The sequence below is a fragment of the Equus quagga genome, chromosome 2 (assembly GCF_021613505.1).
Source record: "Equus quagga isolate Etosha38 chromosome 2, UCLA_HA_Equagga_1.0, whole genome shotgun sequence".
Taxonomy (NCBI): Eukaryota; Metazoa; Chordata; class Mammalia; order Perissodactyla; family Equidae; genus Equus; species Equus quagga.
In genome coordinates, this window is record NC_060268.1 from 24,216,849 (window position 1) to 24,237,524 (window position 20,676).

At 45.5% G+C, this 20,676-nt stretch overlaps 3 protein-coding genes across 6 annotated transcripts; 2 read left to right on the forward strand and 1 right to left on the reverse strand.

Moving 5' to 3' along the window:
* Positions 1 to 386: 386 nt before the first annotated feature.
* On the forward strand, positions 387 to 3,380 carry TINF2 (TERF1 interacting nuclear factor 2). 3 transcript variants are annotated; one of them, XM_046652150.1, is made up of 9 exons: positions 387 to 1,138; positions 1,287 to 1,391; positions 1,511 to 1,612; positions 1,692 to 1,799; positions 1,887 to 1,983; positions 2,148 to 2,610; positions 2,700 to 2,767; positions 2,875 to 2,966; positions 3,100 to 3,380. In XM_046652150.1, the coding sequence occupies exons 1-9, from the start codon at positions 947 to 949 to the stop codon at positions 3,172 to 3,174; spliced, it is 1,302 nt and encodes a 433-aa protein (XP_046508106.1). In that variant the 5' UTR covers positions 387 to 946; the 3' UTR covers positions 3,175 to 3,380. The 3 variants fall into 3 exon arrangements, with proteins under 3 accessions (XP_046508106.1, XP_046508105.1, XP_046508107.1); XM_046652149.1 differs by having other exon boundaries at positions 388 to 1,138; positions 2,875 to 3,380; XM_046652151.1 differs by lacking the exon at positions 2,875 to 2,966 and having other exon boundaries at positions 388 to 1,138.
* Positions 3,381 to 3,786: 406 nt separating this feature from the next.
* GMPR2 (guanosine monophosphate reductase 2) lies at positions 3,787 to 11,048 on the reverse strand. Of its 2 annotated transcripts, none has more exons than XM_046652152.1 (10): positions 10,741 to 11,048; positions 10,229 to 10,349; positions 9,576 to 9,695; positions 7,139 to 7,222; positions 6,828 to 6,995; positions 5,910 to 5,991; positions 5,712 to 5,818; positions 5,483 to 5,525; positions 4,636 to 4,795; positions 3,787 to 4,433 (listed from the first exon to the last, which is right to left on the reverse strand). In XM_046652152.1, the coding sequence occupies exons 2-10, from the start codon at positions 10,313 to 10,315 to the stop codon at positions 4,244 to 4,246; spliced, it is 1,041 nt and encodes a 346-aa protein (XP_046508108.1). In that variant the 5' UTR covers positions 10,316 to 10,349; positions 10,741 to 11,048; the 3' UTR covers positions 3,787 to 4,243. The 2 variants fall into 2 exon arrangements, with proteins under 2 accessions (XP_046508108.1, XP_046508109.1); XM_046652153.1 differs by lacking the exon at positions 10,741 to 11,048 and adding an exon at positions 10,528 to 10,655.
* A 146-nt stretch (positions 11,049 to 11,194) lies between these two features.
* Positions 11,195 to 20,491, forward strand: NEDD8 (NEDD8 ubiquitin like modifier). Its single transcript, XM_046652157.1, has 4 exons — positions 11,195 to 11,352; positions 19,240 to 19,287; positions 19,450 to 19,532; positions 20,121 to 20,491. Exons 1-4 carry the CDS (start codon positions 11,335 to 11,337, stop codon positions 20,215 to 20,217), a joined length of 246 nt encoding a protein of 81 aa, XP_046508113.1. The 5' UTR covers positions 11,195 to 11,334; the 3' UTR covers positions 20,218 to 20,491.
* The last annotated feature ends 185 nt before the right edge of the window (positions 20,492 to 20,676 follow it).

Sequence of the window (20,676 nt, forward strand, 5' to 3'; positions counted from 1 at the left end):
AATAGAGATAGCAGGAAGGGTGACCAGGAGACAGACAAGTAAATCAGTTACATTATGGGGCTGACTAGGGTAAGCATACAACAGAAATTTGAAAAAGAAAACTTTTATTTTTTATTTAAAAACTACACAATACAAAAAAAAAAAAGATCTCAAAGAGAAAAGCACAAAAAATTACCTACAGTTTCACCATCTAAAGAAAACCAAGTTAACAATCTGATGTATCTTTCAAACTTTGTATTTTATTTTCCGAAGGCGGGCGCCCTCTCCTGTTCAGCAAGAGGAACAGTTGGATTCTTACTGGAAGCGGCGCGGCGCCGGGGAAGACGTGGCCGGCGCTGCTGTGGGGGCCGGGACCTAAGTGAAGACGATGGAGAGGGGAAGCGGCACGATCCTCGCCCTCACGCTGGGCAGTCAGACTTCAGAGAGGGATGCGCCCGCTCCGCACGCTCCGCGGACAACGGCCGGGGCAGCACGGATGGGCGTGCCCGCCGCCTAACCGCCGACCGCGGTGACGGGCAGAGGGCGGGGCGGCGCCGGATCTGCCTGGGCGGGGCCTTGTGACGCCGCGTCAGTTTCTCTGCTCTCGCGGCTCATTGGCTCGCCATTGCGGTCCTTTTCCGGGGCAGGGAAGCTGGTCGCGGAGCCGGAAGCGAGGCAGCCCTCGGGTTCGAGACAGCTGTGGCGGCGTTTACAGCAGAGCGACCCGGTGTCAGTGAAGCCGACCAGCTTCCCCGGAAATTCAGGCTCCAGCCCGAGTTGGGGAAGACCGCCAGCGTTCTGGTGACTTAGGGAAGGGTGCTAAGTCAGATCGCGAAAGACGCGGCGCAGATCGAGACAGCCGAGCCACTGAGGGCCGCCGGCTGCCCCGCCCCTGGGAGGAGTCCGGAAACCTCGCCGCGGAGGAAGGAACCCAAAAGGGCCGCCCCCGGGGCGGAGCCCGCCGGCCATGGCCACGCCCCCGGGGGCCGGTCCCGCAGTTCTGCGCTTCGCGGCCGCAGCCAGCTGGCAGGTCGTACGCCGACGCTGCGTCGAGCACTATCCGCAAGTGCTGGAGTTTCTGCGAGCCCTGCGCGCTGCTGCCCCTGGTTTGGTTCGCTACCGGCACCATGAACGCCTGTGTATGGGCCTAAAGGCCAAGGTATTGAAGCCAGTAGGACCTGGGAGAGGGGAAGGGGGCGCGATGGGAGGACCTAACAAGGGCCAGCCGCATAGGGGTGGCGAATGGAACCGGTGGAAAAGGGCAACTTGCCCTGAAATGGGTATTCTGAGCTCAGTAGCCTTCACAGGTGGTGGTAGAGCTGATCCTGCAAGGCCGGCCTTGGGCCCAGGTTCTGAATGCCCTGTATCACCACTTCCCAGAGCCTGGACCTGTAGTGCGGGACCCCAAAACTGTGAGTAATACCTGGAACAAGCCCTAACTACTCAGTCAGCACTCCATGCAAAGTTGCTGCTCCTCCCAGACACTGGATCCTGGTGCCCCTAACTTGTCTGCCTTCCTTACCCTCAACAGACAAAGCAGGATCTGAGGAAGATCTCGGAGGCACAAGAAACCTTTCGCCAGCAGGTGAAGCAGCTGGCAGAGGCTCCTGTGGATTTGGCTTCGAAGCTGCAGGTGAGACTGGCTGGTTTGGAAGCTATGACATGGCTGTTTTCTCTAGTCCACTTCTGACCAGCTTTCGTCCCCCCTGCAGGAACTTGAACAAGAGTATGGGGAACCCTTTCTGGCTGCCATGGAAAAGCTGTTTTTTGAATACTTGTGTCAGATGGAGAAAGCACTGCCTCCCGTGCAGGCACAGCAGGTTTTGTTGGGACAGAACACAACAGGGCGGAGTGCAGGGTGGTGGTATTAAGAACTGTGGTCTTCATGCCCCTCTCCCTGCCCACAGCTGCAGGATGTGCTGAGTTGGATGCAGCCTGGAGTTTCTGTCACTTCTTCTTTTGCCTTGACCCAATATGGTGTGGACATGGGGTGGCCACTTCCAGGTACCAGGACTATCTGGGTGAAGTAGGAATTTGGGGTAGAGTGTTTGGCCTGAGACCTTTTGAGACAGCCCATTGGAAGGGTTACCTCGGCCTGAGGCAGAAACCAGAGTGAGTTGATGTGTTATTGTCGGTTCTCTTTATAGGAGTTTTGTTTTCTTTTTCAGAGTGCTCTGATGCTGATTCCATGAATGTGACAGAGCCCATGGAGCAGAGTCCTCCTCGGCAACCAAGACTAGCACTCCACGATCCTCTACCAGAAGCCAGACCTGGCCCATACCTTCCTCAGGGAGCAGGCTCAAGGAAACACCCAGAACCTTTGGCTGGCCACCACTTCAATCTGGCCCCTCTAGGCCGGCGAAGAATCCAGTCCCAGTGGGCATCCACCAGGGGAGGCCATAAGGAGCGCCCCACAGTCATGCTGTTACCCTTTAGGAATCTGGGTTCACCACCCCAGGTCATTTCTAAGCCTGAGAACCAGGAAGAATATGGGACACATGTGGCAGATCCAGCAGGTGCTGTGGGCAGGCGAGCAGCCTCCACTGGAAAGTCTAAGAGTGCATCCCAGACCCTGGGGGGAAGGGCTCTGAAGGAGAACTCAGTTGACTTGTCTGCCTCGGAGCAAAAGGAGTGAGTAGATGGGTTGCTTCTCCCTACTAGCAGCACACTCTTTGCCTGCTTTCCCTTCACCCTATCTTCTTTGCTTGCTCCCACCTCAGGAATTGTTTGGATTGCCCCATGGACCCCCTGAGACTATCATTATCACCTCCTAGGGCCAGGAAGCCAGGTAGGTATTCTGAGTCAGGACTGGGTCAGACAGCCTCCTCTCTTGGGGACTCTTGAGGGCCTCTGTTCACCTAGAAGAGTGCTTTGTCTCTGCTTTCCTTCCTGCAGTGGGTCCTCCATCTATGTGCAGCTCTGTCATTACCATAGGGGACTTGGTTTTGGACTCTGATGAGGAAGAAAATGGCCAGAGGGAAGGAAGGGTGAGTAGGAAGGAAGAGAAAGCTAGGGAAGGCTATGGGCAGAACAAGACAGAGAAACCTACATGCTCCAGAATCCGGAGGGCTCGCAGTGGTTTCAGATGATGACAGGCTCTCCCTGCTCCCTTCTCTGCAGGAGTCTCTGGATAACTATCAGAAGACAAAGTTTGACACCCTGATCCCCACCTTTTGTGAATACCTCCCCCCTTAAATCCCAGTGCCGTGGCTGTCCCTTCCCCTGACCATGTAGACAGCTCTAGACTCCTCTGATAGGACTGGAATGCCTTCTGCACTCTGCCTGTCTCCTTCCTCCTCAGCTGTACACGCAGTTTAGCGGGAATAAAGTGGAAGTCCACGCCTGACTAGTGCTCAAATGACTTTCTAACGCTTGATGATTAAACTCTGGATTTGTTACAACACTGTCTTGGTGTGAGGGAGGGGAATTAAGGCTTCTTTAAGGTTAGTCTAGGTCACTCCTTAGAAACAGTAGGGGCCTCTCCAGAGCTGGAAGAATCCCTACGCCTTTATACTTCCCTTGGAAAGTGTTGTTCAGATGTGGCCAGAAGGGTTACCAGGTTGAGAGCTTGGAAGAAAAATTTCCTTTTGCTATTCTGAACAGATCTATGTGTCTCCTGATGCCAGAATATACTTTGTAAATTCTCATGCTGCCATGTTACCTGGGGGCGGTGGCACTAGAATGGAGATATTTCACGGGAAAAGTACTCACTGTCCTTGACTCCACTGGGTCAGTGCCAGCTCCATCTCTACTTGCCCTGGAATAGCACCCAGATGCCCAGCTTTGTGCAGAAAGCTCCAGAACCTCTTTACAGTCGTTGGGATCTCTCTTTATTGAGGTATTTAAAATAAGTAAATACTACTTCTAAGTTTTTGAGATATTCAAAGATCCTATTTAATAAAGCTAATTCACAAAACATGATTCTAAAAGCCTACCTCTTCCAGACCGAGGCCATATAAAACACTGATGTAGCAATCAGCATCTTTTCCTTTTGATAATCTTCAGAATGCTAGGTCCCCCGATTCCCGTTGGACTATCTTACTTCATCATCTCAGCGTGCCTGCCTTGCTTCCTTTCCAGTGAGTGCCCTGGGCATTTTGTGTGTACAGACAGAGCAGTACAGAATTATTCCAGGAGCCCTCAGGAGTGAGATGATAGGGAATGACTAAGTAATAAATGGCCATAGTAGCTGGGATGGGTGAGGGGCCCACTGGGGAGCCCTGTGCTGGGTGCTGGTGCCTTGGGAGGGCAGAATTGCTCAGGTCTAGCTCTCGTCACCGAAGATTGGATTCCACTGCTGGGTGACACGGATGAAGGTAGTTCTTCGGCTCAGCTCCTTCAGCTTAGCTGCTCCCACGTAGGTACATGTGGAGCGGATGCCTCCAAGGATGTCTCGGATGGTATATTTCACGTCCCCTTTAAAGGGCACCTCCACTGTCTTTCCCTCTGAGGCCCTTAGAGGAGGAAAAACTTTCTTACCTTTTCTTTTTGGATTCCTTAGGCCCAGTGACTTCCCCATTCTCTAGCATCTAGCCCCAGTTTATCACCTTTCTCCCAAGAACAGTATTATCCATCTCCCAGCAGCCATCAGTTCTGCAGCCATCCAGCTTAGTCACACTTTCCAAGACCCCTCAGCTCCTGGGCCCCCACACATACCTGTACTCCGACACGGACCCAGCGTACTTCTTCATGGCTGTTTCCGAACTCATTCCGTAGAAGAGCTTATACTTCTTCCCATCCCTTTCGATGAGCTCACCACCTGACTCGCTGTGCCCAGCCAGCATGCCACCCAGCATCACGAAGTCAGCCCCTGCCCCTGCCAGCATCAACAAGGGGGGAAGAGACAAAGCTGGCCCAGGTGCCCACATGCCCACTTGCCCACTCTCAGAAGAAACTTATGCCAAATTTTCAGTCCTGACAGTGATTTCAGCATCTTCCTCATTTTGTTTCCCTAGCTGGGCCTGCTCTGCCCTGGCCTCTACTCTTCAGTAGGCCCGATTTCCCCAAGAATTTAAAAAGATCCTCTGGAGAGTCCCTGCCTGGCCTTTTACTCTCTCCTTTTTGCTGTTTTTGCCATCTTCTAGTCATTTCTTTTTACTGTGCCCAGCTGAACAAGACTCACTGCAAGTGTCCCAAGAGCAGAGGTGTCTGACTTTAGTGTGAGCCAGGACTACCTGGGAGGCTGTGAAAAAGGCAGATTTGCAGCCCCGCTCCCCAGAGCCTGACTGTAGGTTTGGGGTAGGGCTCAGGAATCTACATTGTCTACCAGCCCAGGGAACGGTGCAGGTGGTCCTCATCCACACTTGGAGAGTCCATATCAAAGCTGCAGGATTTCCCCTGCTGCCTTGCCCCACGTGACTCCACAGGCTTCAAGGTCACTAGGTTCCTATTATGAAAGAATCTGAAGGGTTCTCTCAGCCTTTCCTAGCTTGATCCTAGACCCTCAGAGGTGACTCATCCTCTTCTACAGGATCCTCCTTCCGTGCCCTCCCAACGTCCTTACCAAAAGCCTTGGCCACATCCCCAGGACAGGTACAGCCTCCATCCTGCAAAGTAAGGAACACTATGAAGAGACAGCATGGCCTTCCCAAGCCCTCTCAGCAGTGTCCCCATGGCCCACCTCAAAGTGACAGGAACCCAGGTGTCCTGATGCACCTCTACCAGAGCCTCCATACCTGGGAGAAAACCCACAGGTTTGGCAGCTCTCATCCTACCCTGCCCTTGGGCCTTACTGAAATGATGTGGCCTTTGAGGCCATGAGCAGCGTCTGCACACTCCATCACTGCACTGAGCTGTGGATAACCCACTCCAGTTTTCTTCCGAGTGGTACACACAGAGCCTGAGAAGAACGTGATATGGATGAGAGGGAAGTGCTCCACAGGTGTTTGCCACCAAAGGGGTAGCCAGTGGCTCCCAGTGAACCAGCTTACCTGGGCCAATTCCCACTTTGATGATGTCAGCCCCAGAGAGGATCAGCTCTTCCACCATCTCTCCCGTTACCACATTCCCTGCCTGAGAGAGCAATCAAAACAGCATTGTTAGGGTCAGAAGAGAGAGGAGGTTGCATGCTCTCATAGATAGTATGCCAGGACCATGACCTGCCAACATTATGACAAAAAAAGGTACCTGGGCTCCCTCTACTGGGCCCTCTGAGGGCTTTCAGACTAGTCATTTCAAAGGACCCTGCTTCCCAAGCTAAGGTAAGGGGGTGAGCGGCCAGTGTCACTGTTGCACCAGAATAAACCTGGGGTCCAATTGGACCAAGCTTAAATGTGATTTACAGCAGATTTATCTCCCCCTCCCCACCAAGAGACCCAACATATCCTGTCCTTAAACTTTTATGTCATAAAACGTCTGTGGCTTCAGGGAAAGGAAGACATGGTAATGAAGGCTAAATACCCATCTGCACAGCTGTATTTGCTTTTGATGGACAGAACAGAGAGACCGCCTCGATGCTGTGAAGATAATGAGGCCTTGTCATCACTCCTCTAGGCTTGGACAAAAATAAAACATTGTTTTATGCTACCCCTTTAATATAATTGCAGTAACATGTCCATTTCAGTGGGCAGGTGTATATGGACCGCAGGTGTTGTTCCCTCACGGTTTGGTGAGTGATGTCAGGGATTTTGGATTTACAAAGACTCTCTGTCAAAGGTGAGATAACTGCACTGACCAATAAATAAACATTTTAAGCATGGAACTGTGGATAATCACCCAGTAACAAAATTAAGTGGACTATGAAAGTCACAATGTAGCAGAAGAGAAATGAACTGATGTAACAAATGACTTGGCAGGAAAGAGGGGAAGAAGGAGAGGAATGTACCAACTACAGGGGGATAGAAACATACCATGATGGTGTGTTCAGGGAAGCGCTTCCTCACATTCTTTACAAATTCAACAAAGTGTTCAGAGTAGCCATTTGCCACATCCAGACATATATATTTCACCTGGGGAACAGCTTCCAAGATCTGTTCCAGCTGCTCAAAGTCTGAAGAGCCCGCGCTGGCAGCCAGATGCTGTGGGAGAAACGGGGCCATTGGCATGTCAGAAAAGACCTGGGGAGCAGCCAGGTGGGGAGGTGAGAGTGGGTCCCCAGCAAGACAAAAAAAGATTTCTGGAAAACTGGGATAAGGAAGGGATTGGGGAAGGCCAGTGTTACCTCAAGACAGTCAGGATTCTGGCTAGCAAACTCCTCCCAGTGCTTGAGGCTGTAGTGTTTATGGACAGCAGTGAAGAGGGAGAACTGTGGAGAAGAAAGGCATCAGAAAGGAGAGAACTTTATTAGGGTGCTGTTTTCTAGGAACAGACCTTTATACTATTCTATCTGAGGGAGAAAAGGACTGAAGCCTGGAACGAGCAACTTGAAGAAGTCAGTGGCTTAACTGGGATTTTCGTTCAATCATTATTCTCCCTACAAATCCCAGTAGGGCTTTTTACCATAAGTTAGTACTTGTCAAACACTCTCACCAAAGTACTGTCATCTAGATTGGCTTTCACCTGCCAGCACATACGGTGCTTCTGACCTAAAAGGTGACAAGAACAAGCTGTTGGTACAGTGGGAAAATCAGTAGATTAGAACCATGAAGAGGGTAGACAGAGCCGGTGTCTGCCTGCACTGACTCAGCCTTTCCTCCTATGGTAATCTAGTACTGAACTAAACTATTTTTGGTTATCTTCTCGTCCATTTACCAGCAGTAATCCAGTGAGTCTAAATGCTCACAAAAGGTAAGGCCTCAAGGTGAATGGAGCCAATAAGGTGCTACCCCATCCTTTCTCCATCTCCACTGGAGTAAAGGACAAATTTTCTTGAGACATGCACCAATGTGAAAAGTCTATTTCAGTCAACCAAGTTCAAGGATATAATGACTCATCAGACTTGCATTCCCTAGCTCAACAACTTGCAAACAATATCGCAATACTTTGAGAAAGGTGGCCACTGTGAATGCTGGTGTTTGTACTTTAAAAGTGTTGACATGCAGGGCCGGCCCCGTGACCGAGTTGTTAAGTTCATGCGCTCTGCTTCAGTGGCCCGGGGTTTCGCCGGTTCGGATTCTGGGCGTGGACATCGCACCGCTCATCAGGCCACAGTTGAGGTGGCATCTCACATGCCACAACTGGAAGGACCCACAACTAAAAATATAAAACTATGTACCAGGGGGCTTTGGGGAGAAAAAGGGAAAATAAAATCTTTAAAAAAAGTGCGGACATGCAAAGAGACGAGAGACAGCAGTTGACTGAGACAGCACAAATCCTGCAAGTGACAGAAATCCAAGGAAGTCATGTATCAACCAACAGTAAGGAAGTGCGATTGCTATACTCAGTCAGAGATCATCAATACTACGTAGCTAAAGCTGGTATTGAATTCTGCTTTCTCAGTAACACTCTGCCATCAATATGCTGACAAACAGAAAAACCAATCTAGGAAGTCAGCAGACCTTGGAGATATACTGGCACAATGAGCACATCCAATTACATACCAAGGTAGAGATCTAGAAAAAGATGCCTGCTTGCATCCAACCTTTTTATTATTACTGTGAGACTTAGCTCTCTGTCTAAAATCTGACTTCTTTAGCACTCATTGGCAGTACTGAAAAGCCAGGCTCAACATAAAGCATCAAGACAGTCCCAACAAGGTCCATGTATTACGGCATGTCTATTGACGCTGAAGTCAGATTCCCCATTCCTCAACTCTGCTCGACAGGGCATGCAGGCAACAGCAGGACTCCTAAGCAGTTAGTGGATGGCAACAGCAATACAGCACTAAAACTCCACAAACTATCAACCTCAGAGAAATGACAGGAGACATTCCACAAAGACTTACAGCAATCAAAAACAGAGAAAGGGAGATAAGTCCTGAAGGCTAACACAGCCACAGCAGGAGCAGAGTCCATCAACCAGGGCTACATGGATTAACCAGAAGAGTGCATGTGTTCTCAGAGTGCCCAGAGTAACTATCTACCTTCTCAGCTACAAGTATAGAGGAAGGTAATGTTACTGACAGAAGCAGCATCTTCCATTTTGAAAGTGAACAATAACCTGTATATAAGAAAAACACATTCCATTTTGAGCATATCCCAGAAACTCCCAGGAACCTAGGACTCAAAATAGAAAAGAACAAGATTAAAAAACAAAAAGGATAGCAGGCATAAAAGAAGAATAATAAGCTTCTTCTCTCTAGGATCATCTAGTTAGGAATTTTTGAATGCTCAAACTATATTTAGTTTCTGGACTAAAACAGTGAATGCTTATGTTCTAACAATGGTGTAACTGGAGGGACACATGTGATTTGGAGGAGGTGACCTGGGTGGTGGGAAGAGTTGGCAGTATGTATAAACTGCTGGACAGGAGAAAAGGGAAAGTTCTGTTCCTATATCAGAAAAATGGAGGCAAAACTTAGTCTTGAACATCACTAACTCAGGAGGTCCTTTGAACTTATCAGATAAAGGAATCTTAGTACTGGAGAAAATAGTAAATCGGAGCATCCTGATTGTTAATTGCCCGAGTTGACTTGGCATGGGGATGGGGACGCAAATACCTCTGCAGTCAGCCCACATAAACTGGACACCATTGAGGAGAGGGCATGAGGGAAGTCCTACCTTACAGAGAACCTTGGCCATTTCAAAAGTGCCCACAGTATCCATATTGGAGGCAATAATGGGGATCCCCGTGTACGTCTGCTTTGAGTTCCGAAATGAAAAGGATCTTGTGAGATCCACCTGCAGATATAAAGAGGAAACTGAGCATTTTGTTTAAAAAAACTATATAATAGGCCCATAACGGCCCCCAAAACAGCTAACAAAGATTTAATTAGAGTTGCAGCCCCTCCCAAGAATGTGACCTTTAAACAGTGAATTTGAAATTTCCTGAGTTGAACTAGTGAGGTAATCTGCATGATAAAACCCGTGCCAGTTCCCTTCCCCCCGCGCCCCCCAAAGAAGATGGTCTGGCCCAAAATATCTTTTTTCTTCTTTTGTTAACAACTCCCTTGCTCCACCCCTCTTCCTTTAAAAATCTTTGATTTTTGTACAACCCCTAGGAGCTCCCTTCCAGTGGCTACATGGGATGCTGCCCAGTTCATAAATCGTTTAATAAAGTCAATTAGGTCTTCGGACTTCCTTGATTGAATTTTGTTTTCTAATACACTCATCCAAAAAACAAGTACTGCACGAGGACAGAGCTAGGAATCTTTCTCAGTCCTGGACCGCCAGGAACTTGGGGTCAAGAAGTGCAACTAGGGAAGCCGGCTCACCTCACTTCGAGACTTAAGGGTACTTCGTTTGGGCCTCAACAGGACATCCTGGAAGGCCAGTTTGACGTCGTTGTCGATGTGAGGCATAGCGAGATCCTCGGGGTAGTGACGGATCTGAGGGCTGGAAGGTAGGAAAAATCAGGAGGGGGGAGCTGAACCCGTAGCAGGCCTTACTGTCCTGTTAGGTTTAGCAGCAGGGCTCATCTCTTTCCTCGCTTAAACTGTGGAAGGTCCGGGCATTGGTCGAGGCATGGTCCCTGAAGACTGTCACCTTTGACCTGTCCCATGTTTGCGATTACCCTCGGTGTCTCCATCCTAGGTACTAGTTGTGAGGAGAAGAATTGGGATGGAGTCATGAGTGACTCTACAAGAGTGCATTCGTTACCCCGCTACTCTTCATTCTCCCGCCCCTGGAAAGAGCAATTTGGAGTAAAAGGCTGATTTGGGGACGAAATGGAATGCGGGGGGGGGGGGGGGGGGGCATAAGCAGCTTCCGGAATAGGGGTACTCACTTCCTGTCGCCGTGACTCAGGTGGCAGTTGACCGATGTTCCCCTTGCTTAGCAACTAGCCTCAAGCAGCCCCGCTGAGCCTTGTGGGCTACTCCAATAGCTTCCGCTAATTGCGGGCGAGAAACATTAACCCAGGAACTCTAGCTTCAGCGGGGCCTTGCCAGGCCTTCTGGGTAACAGAGTTCACATACTGAGGTTGCCGTTAGATCCTCAACGTTGCCGTCTCCCCTTGGAGGGGCGAGAGACTACAACCCCCAGAGTGAAACGCGCGGAGCCCCGTGGCACGATGGGAGAAGTAGTCCGTTCCACCCCCGCCCTCCACTAGCCTGGGCTTGCTAGGGTCTCTCAGAATCGTGGAGGCGTCATCTCTGCTGTAACTAAGCTGGCCGCCTTCTTTTCATTTCCGACGCCACCGAAACGAAACCCGGGAGCATTCCTGAGCCTTTTGGAAACCCCGTGGAAAGGAGGGGGTGGAGCCAGACAGTGACCCGGAAGCAGACGTGACTCCCATAGGCAGAGTGCTGGGCAGCGGCAGCGGCGACTGCAGCGGTAGAAGCAGCAATTTATCTGCGCGCGGCCCCAAACTGGGAAGAAGATGCTAATTAAAGTGAAGGTGGGAGCACCTCCAGCCTTGCCAGGACGCAGTGGTACTGGGCTGGCCGCTGTGCCTTGCGGGAGAAGCGGGGAAGGGAAACCACGCCTTTCCCGAGCCTGGAGGGCACTGACAGCCTCAGGGCTCCGCGCGAGGGGTGATGGGAAGTAGGGGGACCCAAAAGGGCTGTGAGAGCTGAGGGCTGGCCCCGCCTGACGACCCCGGGGTCTCTGCCATCCCTGCTTTCTCGCCAGAACTGGGCCATGACCCAGAAGGAGGCCGCCTTTGTCCGAGATCTCGCTGTGTTCGAACCCCCGAGGTCAGAGAGCAGCAGCTTGGCTCCCCGCTCCTTCAGATTCTTATGATGAGCTCTGATCTCCATTCTTCATGCCCGGGTTACCTGCTTCTCCCGGCCCCTAACATAGGCTGCCTCCGAACACAGCACAAAAACGTTAGCCTGGGGAAGCGGGGGGCCTCCCAGGAGCTAGACTGTAAGCCTTTGCTGATTGTCGCCAAGGTGTAGTATCTCAGCCGGCCTTCAGGAACCAAAGCTGGGAGTGTGTTCAGTCAGCACCTGACTGAGGCAGGTTAGTTATCAGTGCCCTAGTTCTTGGCACTAGCAGTGTTTCCTTCATCTCCACCTCTCTGCTCCCGTGGTTCTTCATCAATTCCCAACCCTCATTAGTGCTGTCTGCTATTTCCTCTTCTGTATCTTTAGACAGAGAGACAAAAACTAACAATTGATGTAGTGAAACATTAGTTTGGCCTTTTTACTGCTAAGTCAGTCTGTCGTTCTTTCATCAGCTCCTTAGCGTATTTACCATACATAATAGCCACTCTTAACCTCTTCGGTCCTTCCAAACCACCTCTTCGATAAGGATTGAGGTCAAACAGGGTGCGTGTTAAAGGTAGTTGTTTTTCAGACTTTGAGTAGTATCCTATAAAAGAGCCAGTATTTGTGAAATTAATTTAATGAGTCACAAGCAACATTAAAAGAGAAGAAAGAAAATAGAATTATCAGGGTATACTGCTGGGTGAGAGTATTGTTTTGTGAAATTTTTGTTTTCATTTTATATGTATATTACACACATGTATGTTACTAGTTCATGTGATTTTCTTATTGTGGGTCACTGTCATGAAAGTTTGAGAAACACTAGCAGATGAATGCTTTTATCTTTTCAATGCATATGGTTTCTCATGTCCTCCTAGGCCTCTCTTAGTCTAAAGAAGAGGTTATTATTATACTTGGGTTCAATGTTTTGTAAGATTTTTTTTTTAATCTCAACCTACACTAAGAAATTTTACCTCCTGCCCCATACAGACACAAAAAACTTAGCATGTGTGATATGCTCTGATGTTTTCAATTCTATTCGAAGTTGCTTTCATAACCCACTGATGGGTTGACACCTGCAGTTTAAAAAAAGTACGTGTTCTAGATGGACTTCTTACCTTGAGAGTGCGTAAGAATCACCTGGGGATCTTGTTAAAATGCTGATTTTAATTCACCAGGTCTGGGATGGGAGCCGAGCATCTGCATTTCTGACATGCTCCCAGGTCATGCTGATGCTGCTTATCTGGGGACTGCCCTTTGAGTAGCAAGCTTCTAGATTTGGATTTCGTCTCTCTGAATCTGTTTTAATTTTGTATTTCTCTGAAATTCAGTCTCCTTTCCCAAAACACTTTCCTTTCCGCCTTCAAACAGATTTCTCTGCCTTCCTTCTCTCCTTTTTGTTTACTGCATTTCTTTATACATTAAATACATATGAAAGCAAATAGTTAGCTGTCAATTCCTATATAAATGATAGGTTTTTATTAGCAGGTTCCTTTGTGAATTATTCATTTTTCAATTGTCATCTCTGTGTAGCTGACTTCTGTCTCTCTTTCTGCAATCCTTTAGCAACTAAATCCCTCCTGATTTAAATCTTCTCTTGCTACTTCATCTCTGTCTTTCTAAAGTTAAATATATCATCTTCTGTCTTAAGGTATATTCCCAATGCTCATCTCATACATTGACCCCATCAATCTACCAGGTGTCTGGAACCCAGTTCTTTAGAGTCATTGTTCTCTTATAGAACCTAATTTTTCCTTTGATACCTGTTTCTGCTTGATTTTCTTTTCCATTCCTATCACCCTTATTCTGGTCTGGGGTCTCATTAGCTTAGGTCTTTATTGCCCTGTGATACCTCCAGCCAGGTTTTCCTATCACCATACCTTCTAGAGTTTAGAGTCCAAACCAAGACGTGGTGTACAAAATCGTAGTGTACAGGTCTTCTTTCGACTTCTTTTTCATCATACTCTATCCCCAGATCCTGCATTGATCCCCTCTTAGCAGATTACTTTGGGCAACTGTCTTTACTTTCTACGCCCCAGTTTTCCCATTCATGTTTTTTTAACAGAATAAAACACAAAGTTCTTAAGGTTTCATTTCAATGAGTTTTTAACAACAGTATACTCTCATGTATACACAAGATCGAGAACATCTTCACCCCCTCCTCTGAAAGTTCCAGGGGTTGGTTTTGCTTGTTTTAGAACTTCATATAAATGGGATTATACGATATGTAGTTTTTGTGTCTGGCTTCTTTCACTCAGCATTATGCCTATTGTATCTGTAGTTCCTTCTTATAACTGAGTAGTAGTCCGTTGGATGACTGTGTCACACTGTGTTTATCCATTCTCCAGCTGATGGGCATTTGAGTTGTCAGTTTGAGCCGGTTTTTGGCTATTATGAGTAAGGCTCCTATGAACATTGTTATACAGGTCTTTTTGTGAACATGTTTTCACTTCCTTTGGATAAATATCTAAGAGTGGAATTACTGGGTCACATGGTAGATATATGTAACTTTAAAAGAAACTGCCAAACAGTTCCCCAAGGGGTTGTACCGTTTTACATTCCCACCTGCAGTGAATGAGCATTCCAGCTGCTATGCGCCCTTGCTAACTTGTAGTCATGTCAGGCATTTTTATTTGAGCTATTATGGTGAGTGTGAAAAGTTACCTCGTTTGGGTTTAGATTAATCTCCATTGATTTTCACTCAGCATAGCACTTGGTCATTGCACCTTATATTTGGACAATAATATTCACATGGTAGTTCCTTGTATGTTGGTTTGTTCTGTTAATTGTATGCCTCATTGTTTCTTGGTTGTAAATCTTCACTTGAAAAAGATTCATAGCAAAGACTGCATCGCTTAATTTCTTTTATATCTCTTCCAGTGCCTAAAGGGGTATGTTGAGCTTAGGTTTATCATAGAGTTGTTAGATAGCATTGAATGTGTTCCCAGGTCACAATGACCAGATCTGAGGGAAGCAACCCAGTATGACATGATATATTGAGAATATCCTTTAAAATTGTTCAGTTTCTTTAAGAACAACTTTAATTATGGACGATTTCAAATATATACAACACCAGAGAGAAGGACATAACGCACCCTTTACCCAGCCTAAAAAGCTGTCATCTTGTGGCCAATCTTATTTATATTTGCCAACTCTACTTATCTGATATTTTATAAAGCAAATCCTAGACAGCATAGCATATGTTATTCGTACATATTTCAATATTTACCTGTAAAAAGTTCTTTTTTTCCTCATGTCACCGTAATTGTCACACCTAAAAAATTAACGATGATTTCTTACTATCATCAAATTTACTCTGTTGTTTCATTTGTTTTTTACAGTTTGTTTGAATCTGGATCCAACTAAGATGATACATTGCAATTGGTTGATATGTATTTTAAGCCTTTTTAAATCTGTAATTCCCCCCTTTCCCCATTTTTTTCTTGTTGAATAAACTAGGTAGTTTGTCCCATAGAGTTTCCTGCAGTTTGGATTTGCTGATTACATCCCCATGTTGTCTTTTAATTTATTCCTCTTTCCTCTGTGCTTCCTGTCAGTTAGGAACAAGATCTAGAGGCTTGAGTAGTCTTTTTTGTGTGTTTATGTGAGGGAATAGTTCATAGGTGGTGGTGTGGGATGCACTTCTGTCAGGTTATTTTGCTTCCTGTGATGTTAGTCATGCCTCCATCCATTATTTCATTGGAGGTTACAAAATGAGGATATTCTGATTTTTTTTGTTGGTTCATATACTAGCTGGAATGCTTGAGCAGTGTTCAATATGGTAGCCATTAGCCACGTGGGCTATCGAGCACTTGAAATGTGGGTAGTGAGACTGAGGAAGTGAAGTTTTCTTTCAATTACTTATTTTAATTGTATTTAATTTAATTATAAAAACTGAAACCTTATTCAGTCGTTGGGAAACTTTTAAGTATGTTTGGAACAAGTTAAATATGTAAATCTATTTTTCCAACTGTAAATTATGAAATTTAAATACAGATCAAGTATTTCAGATTAAAATTTACTATCTGACCTGAGAGAAGTGCTGTAAGAATGAAATGCACACAGGATTTTGAAGATTTGGTTAGAAAAAAAGTATAAAATATATTAATAATTTTTGTATTGGTTACATATGGAAGTGATAATATTTTGAATATATTGACTTAAGAATATTAAAATTAATTTCACCTTTTAAATATATGGCTACTAGTGTATTTAAAATTGTATATGAGCTTGCATTACATTTCTCTTTTTTTGTTGTTTAAAGATTGGCACCTGAGCTAACAACTTGCCAATCTCTTTTTTTTTTTCTGCTTTTTCTCTCCACATCCCCCCAGTATATAGTTGTATATATATTTTTTTAGTTGTGGGTCCTTCTAGTTGTGGCATGTGGGATGCCACCTCAACATGGCCCGATAAGCGGTGCTGCATCTGCGCCCAGGATCCGAACCGGTGAAACCCTGGGCCACCAAAGTGGAGTGCGCAAACCCAACCAGTTGACCACAGGGCCAGCTCCACATTACATTTCTATTTCTATTGGGCAGTGCTGCTTTACAGAATTGTTTCCTTATACTCTCCTCAAGATCAGTGTTTTAAAAATAATTTTTTTCTCATTACAGTGTATTTATGGTATAAAAAAATGGAAAACACCGAAAAGCACAAATAATATAATTAAAATCACCCATAATCTCACAACTCAAGATAAAAGCCCTGATGTATATATCCTTCCAAACGGTTTCGAAAGCGCATAAATACACGTTCTTTTTTTTTGTTTTTACAAAATTGGAATTATATCGCTATTCTAAACATTATTTGAAGACTGTGTGATTTTCCTTCTTATGTTTGTACCACAATTTATTTAACCCTCAATTGTTTGATATTTAGATTGTGTCTAAGTTTTCAGCGTCAGAAGGCTGCAGTGATGTTGTCGTGGGTACATTTTTGGACACAATCCTGCTTATTTTCTCAGAAGTGTTGTTGCTGGGATGCTGTATTGCCCGATTGCTCTCCATATACGTTCATGGGCTTCTCCAGTCAGTTTCAAAAACAAAGGGCCAATCCTATGGTTTTAGTGTTTACAAACCAATAATTTTTTTTCATGTCGTACAGCCCAAGCATCTTACTCTTGGGAGAGCAGTTCTAGACCTTCTCGTAAACTCTTTCTTACTCTTTAAGCATTTTTATTGTCAGAATGAATATTTGCTTACTAATATTGATGTGACAAAGGAATATATATATATATATTTTTTTAGGACGATTAGCCCTGAGCTAACATCTGCTGCCAATCCTCCTCTTTTTGCTGAGGAAGACTGGCCCTGAGCTCACATCCGTGCCCATCTTCCTCCATTTTGCCAAGCAGTGCCATGTCTGCACCCGGGATCCGAACCCGGGAACCCTGGGCCACCAAAGTGGAACGTGCGAACTTAACCACTACACCACCGGGCCTGCCCCAGGAATATATTTTTATTAGAAATGTAAATGGTACAGATAAAGCAAGTTACCTCCCCTCAGTCCTACTCCCCTTCTCGAAGATAGTCACTATTAAGAGAGACGTATACTTTTAATCCCTTCTTCTATGCATGTACATATGTCTGTATCTCCATACAGAAAATGATAGATAATTATACATTCTCTAGATCTTTCCATGTTAGTGTATAAGCTGTTACATAATAAATATGTCATTCTATGGATGTACCATAGTTTAATAGTTTTCTTATTAATAGGCATTAGGCTATTTCTAGTCTTTTGCTTTTACAAAAGGTGCTGCAGTAAACCTCACCTGTTCCTCTCTGGATCCATGCTCAAGCTTTTCCTCCAACTTAGTTACCTAGAAATAGAAGTCTCTGGTTGAAGAGTCTTCGCATTCAAAGTATTAAGATCAATAAAGTGAAATAATTTGTGGACAGCACAGAATTGCAAACTTTTCATTTCATCAGGAAAGGGCCTAAAAAAAAATCATTGTATATTGTCACTGTCATTTCATAAAAGGACATTTTAACACCCAAATATATTTAGTTTCATGAAAATCTCACTGTTGTCATTATTTTTCTCATTTTACCATAGACTATTGAAAATTTTCACATGGACCACCTTGGGTTGGGGTAGAAACTTGAAAATCACTGTTGTAATTTATTCTTTTGCATCCAAACGGGTAAATCCAAAGGAGTTACTCTTGCATTTTTGGAAATATACTTGGTTCTGAACCCTTCTCATAGTTGAGAAATTAGGTCCTCAGTACTTCTTCATGCTGGTCTAGGTGAATACCATAAGTAGAAACCGTGTGTTATTTTGTGAACCTTCTGCAGGATTGTATACTGGATCTCAATACTAGACCCGCCGGACTCAGTTAAGCAGTACCGAGTACAGACTTAAAAGTTCAGGCTCTGGGTCCGAAGAGTCTGTGTTTGGATCTGCACACTCCTTTTGACTTCATAGGCATGCTTTTTAACCTATCCAAGCCCCATTTTCCTCATCTATAAAAGAGTGATAGTAATAGTACGTATCTCATAAATACTTGCAAGAATTAAACAGATTGATGCCTGTGAGACACTCAGCATAGTTTCTGACTCTTGGAAAGTGTTCGGTAAATGTTGGCTGTGATCATAACCTGATCATTGGTGTATTTGGCCCTTCCACAAATATTTATTGACTGCTCGTATGTCAAACCCTGTGCTTTGTGCTTAGATTAGAACAGTCTCTGTCCTTTAGGAAGCTGTAGTGTAAGTTGGAGAGTTTAACACTTAAACAACTAGCTCTAGTGGGTACTGAAGTGCACTGGTGGCAAGTCATTGATCTTATATTGCAGGGTCCTTGAAGGTTTGAGAAGAGTCGGGGAGGGTATGGCAACAAGGAAACGAGTAGAAGCAAAGAAATGCCCTTAAACTAGACCGTACATGGTGTGTTTGTGGTCTGGGTTACTGTAGACTGGCGCGGATAGAGCTTTAAGAGCAAAGACGGGTGGGAGATTAGATTGAATGGAGCATGGTATTTGTACGTGTACTGTCAGTATGATTATTGCATTTGGATATCATCAGGCCTTAGCCTATGGAAGAAGTCGAGAAGAGCAGAGCTGCAATTTAGGATTTAGGTAGGAGTCTAGAGAAGATATGGGGGAATAGAATATGGAATTCTAGTGTTCCTTAAGAAGCTGGTCAGAGATGGTCTCTTGTGTCCTTGAGAATTCTTTGAATTACCTGAATGTTCAGTTCTAGCATTCATGTATAAAACTGGCTCCTTCTGACTCAAAAGAATACTTTCCTTAGGATACCTCTCATCACTGTCTCATCTAAAAGAACTCCAGTGTTCTCATGGATTCTAGTGGGTTGGGGGTGGGAGATGACCTGTGGCATTAAGAGGGTCAAATAGTTCACAGAATTTTGCCCTATCAAAGTTGTCCATAGCCTAAAAATGTTTGACGAATACAGGTATGGTCAAAGCCTTCTGATTCTTCAAACCAGTTTAGCTGAGAATGTGTATCTCTCAGAAAGCAGTAGATCCCCAGAGACGAGGACAGGATGTTTTACCTAGAAGATGAATTATGTAGTGGGCTATAGGACTCATGAAACCCTTGCCTGTTTCAGACGCTGACCGGAAAGGAGATTGAGATTGACATTGAACCCACAGACAAGGTAACGTATGCCCACCACCTCTTCGTGCCTATCGCCCTGCATGTACGTTTGTTTGGATATGCTGATGAATGTAGTCCTTTGCTCTCATGCTATGTGCATAGCTCTTGTTCTTCCCACTTCCGTCCTACCCCTAGCAGCCCCTGACTACTTGTTCTCCTAAAGGTGGAGCGAATCAAGGAGCGTGTGGAAGAGAAAGAGGGAATCCCCCCACAGCAGCAGCGGCTTATCTACAGTGGTAAACAGATGTGAGTCTGGAATGGGAATGAGGGCATGGCGATCTTATGTGAAGATGAGGGCGCAAATACTGCCAGTGGAGGGGGCCTGCCTCTTTGTTTTGGTGCCTTGGACCCTTTAGCAATTTGGTGAAGCCCCTGAACCCCTTCTCAGAATAAGATTTTTGCAGACTTAAAATATGTAGAATTACAAAAGAAAGTAATTATATTGATATACAGTTATCAAAATACTAAAAAAGCAAATTTGTGATATAATTATCTATGTGCTTATTTATTAATACATTAAGGTCTAATGGTGGGTCCAATAACTACCATAATTTTGAAATATTTTCAAGATACTTGCAAATAGTTGTATTATGATATGAAAATATCTAATTTCTGTTGTTAACAGATTACCCATATTGCTAATACCACTGAGTGTTTTTACCTATGTTCAAGATTAAAAGAAATATCATATTTCAGTTAGGGGGTTAGTAAAAATAAAGATGTAATTTTTTTCTCATCTGAGTTCATAGACCCCCAGAGAGATCCATAAAACCCAACCAAGAACCCTGTTCTAGAAGGTATTTCTAATGCTTTTTTGGCCTCCTTTTCCTGCAGGAATGATGAGAAGACAGCAGCTGATTACAAGATCCTAGGCGGTTCAGTCCTCCATCTGGTGTTGGCTCTGAGAGGAGGCGGTGGTCTTAGGCAGTGATGGACCCTCCCTCCATTTTACCTCCTTACCCTGTCGCTCGTAATGAGGCATCATATATCCTCTCACTTTCTGGGACACCAGAGCCACTGCCCCGTCTCATGGATGCCCAGTCTTGTGTGTCTACTGGTGGGAGACTGTGAGGGCCCCAGGATGCAGTGTTCCTGGCCCAAAGGGCCCTTGCTGGCTACTGGGTTTTAGTTTGCAGTCCTGCGTGCTTCCCTCTGTTATGGCTATGTCCCTGATTGTCAATAAAATATTTCCTGGCCTCTTGGAATCTATCTTCTCTTGCACAAATGTGATTGAAATCAAAGTGGACCCAGTGCACACTCGGTTACACCAGGCTGAAGGAGTAGGACAGTGGAAGGGAATGTGCCCTCAGAAGGATTATCAGACCCTAGGAATGCCTGCTCTCAGTGGTGTGCTGGAGCCAGCACTTACCAGCTCACAAGAGCTAATTAT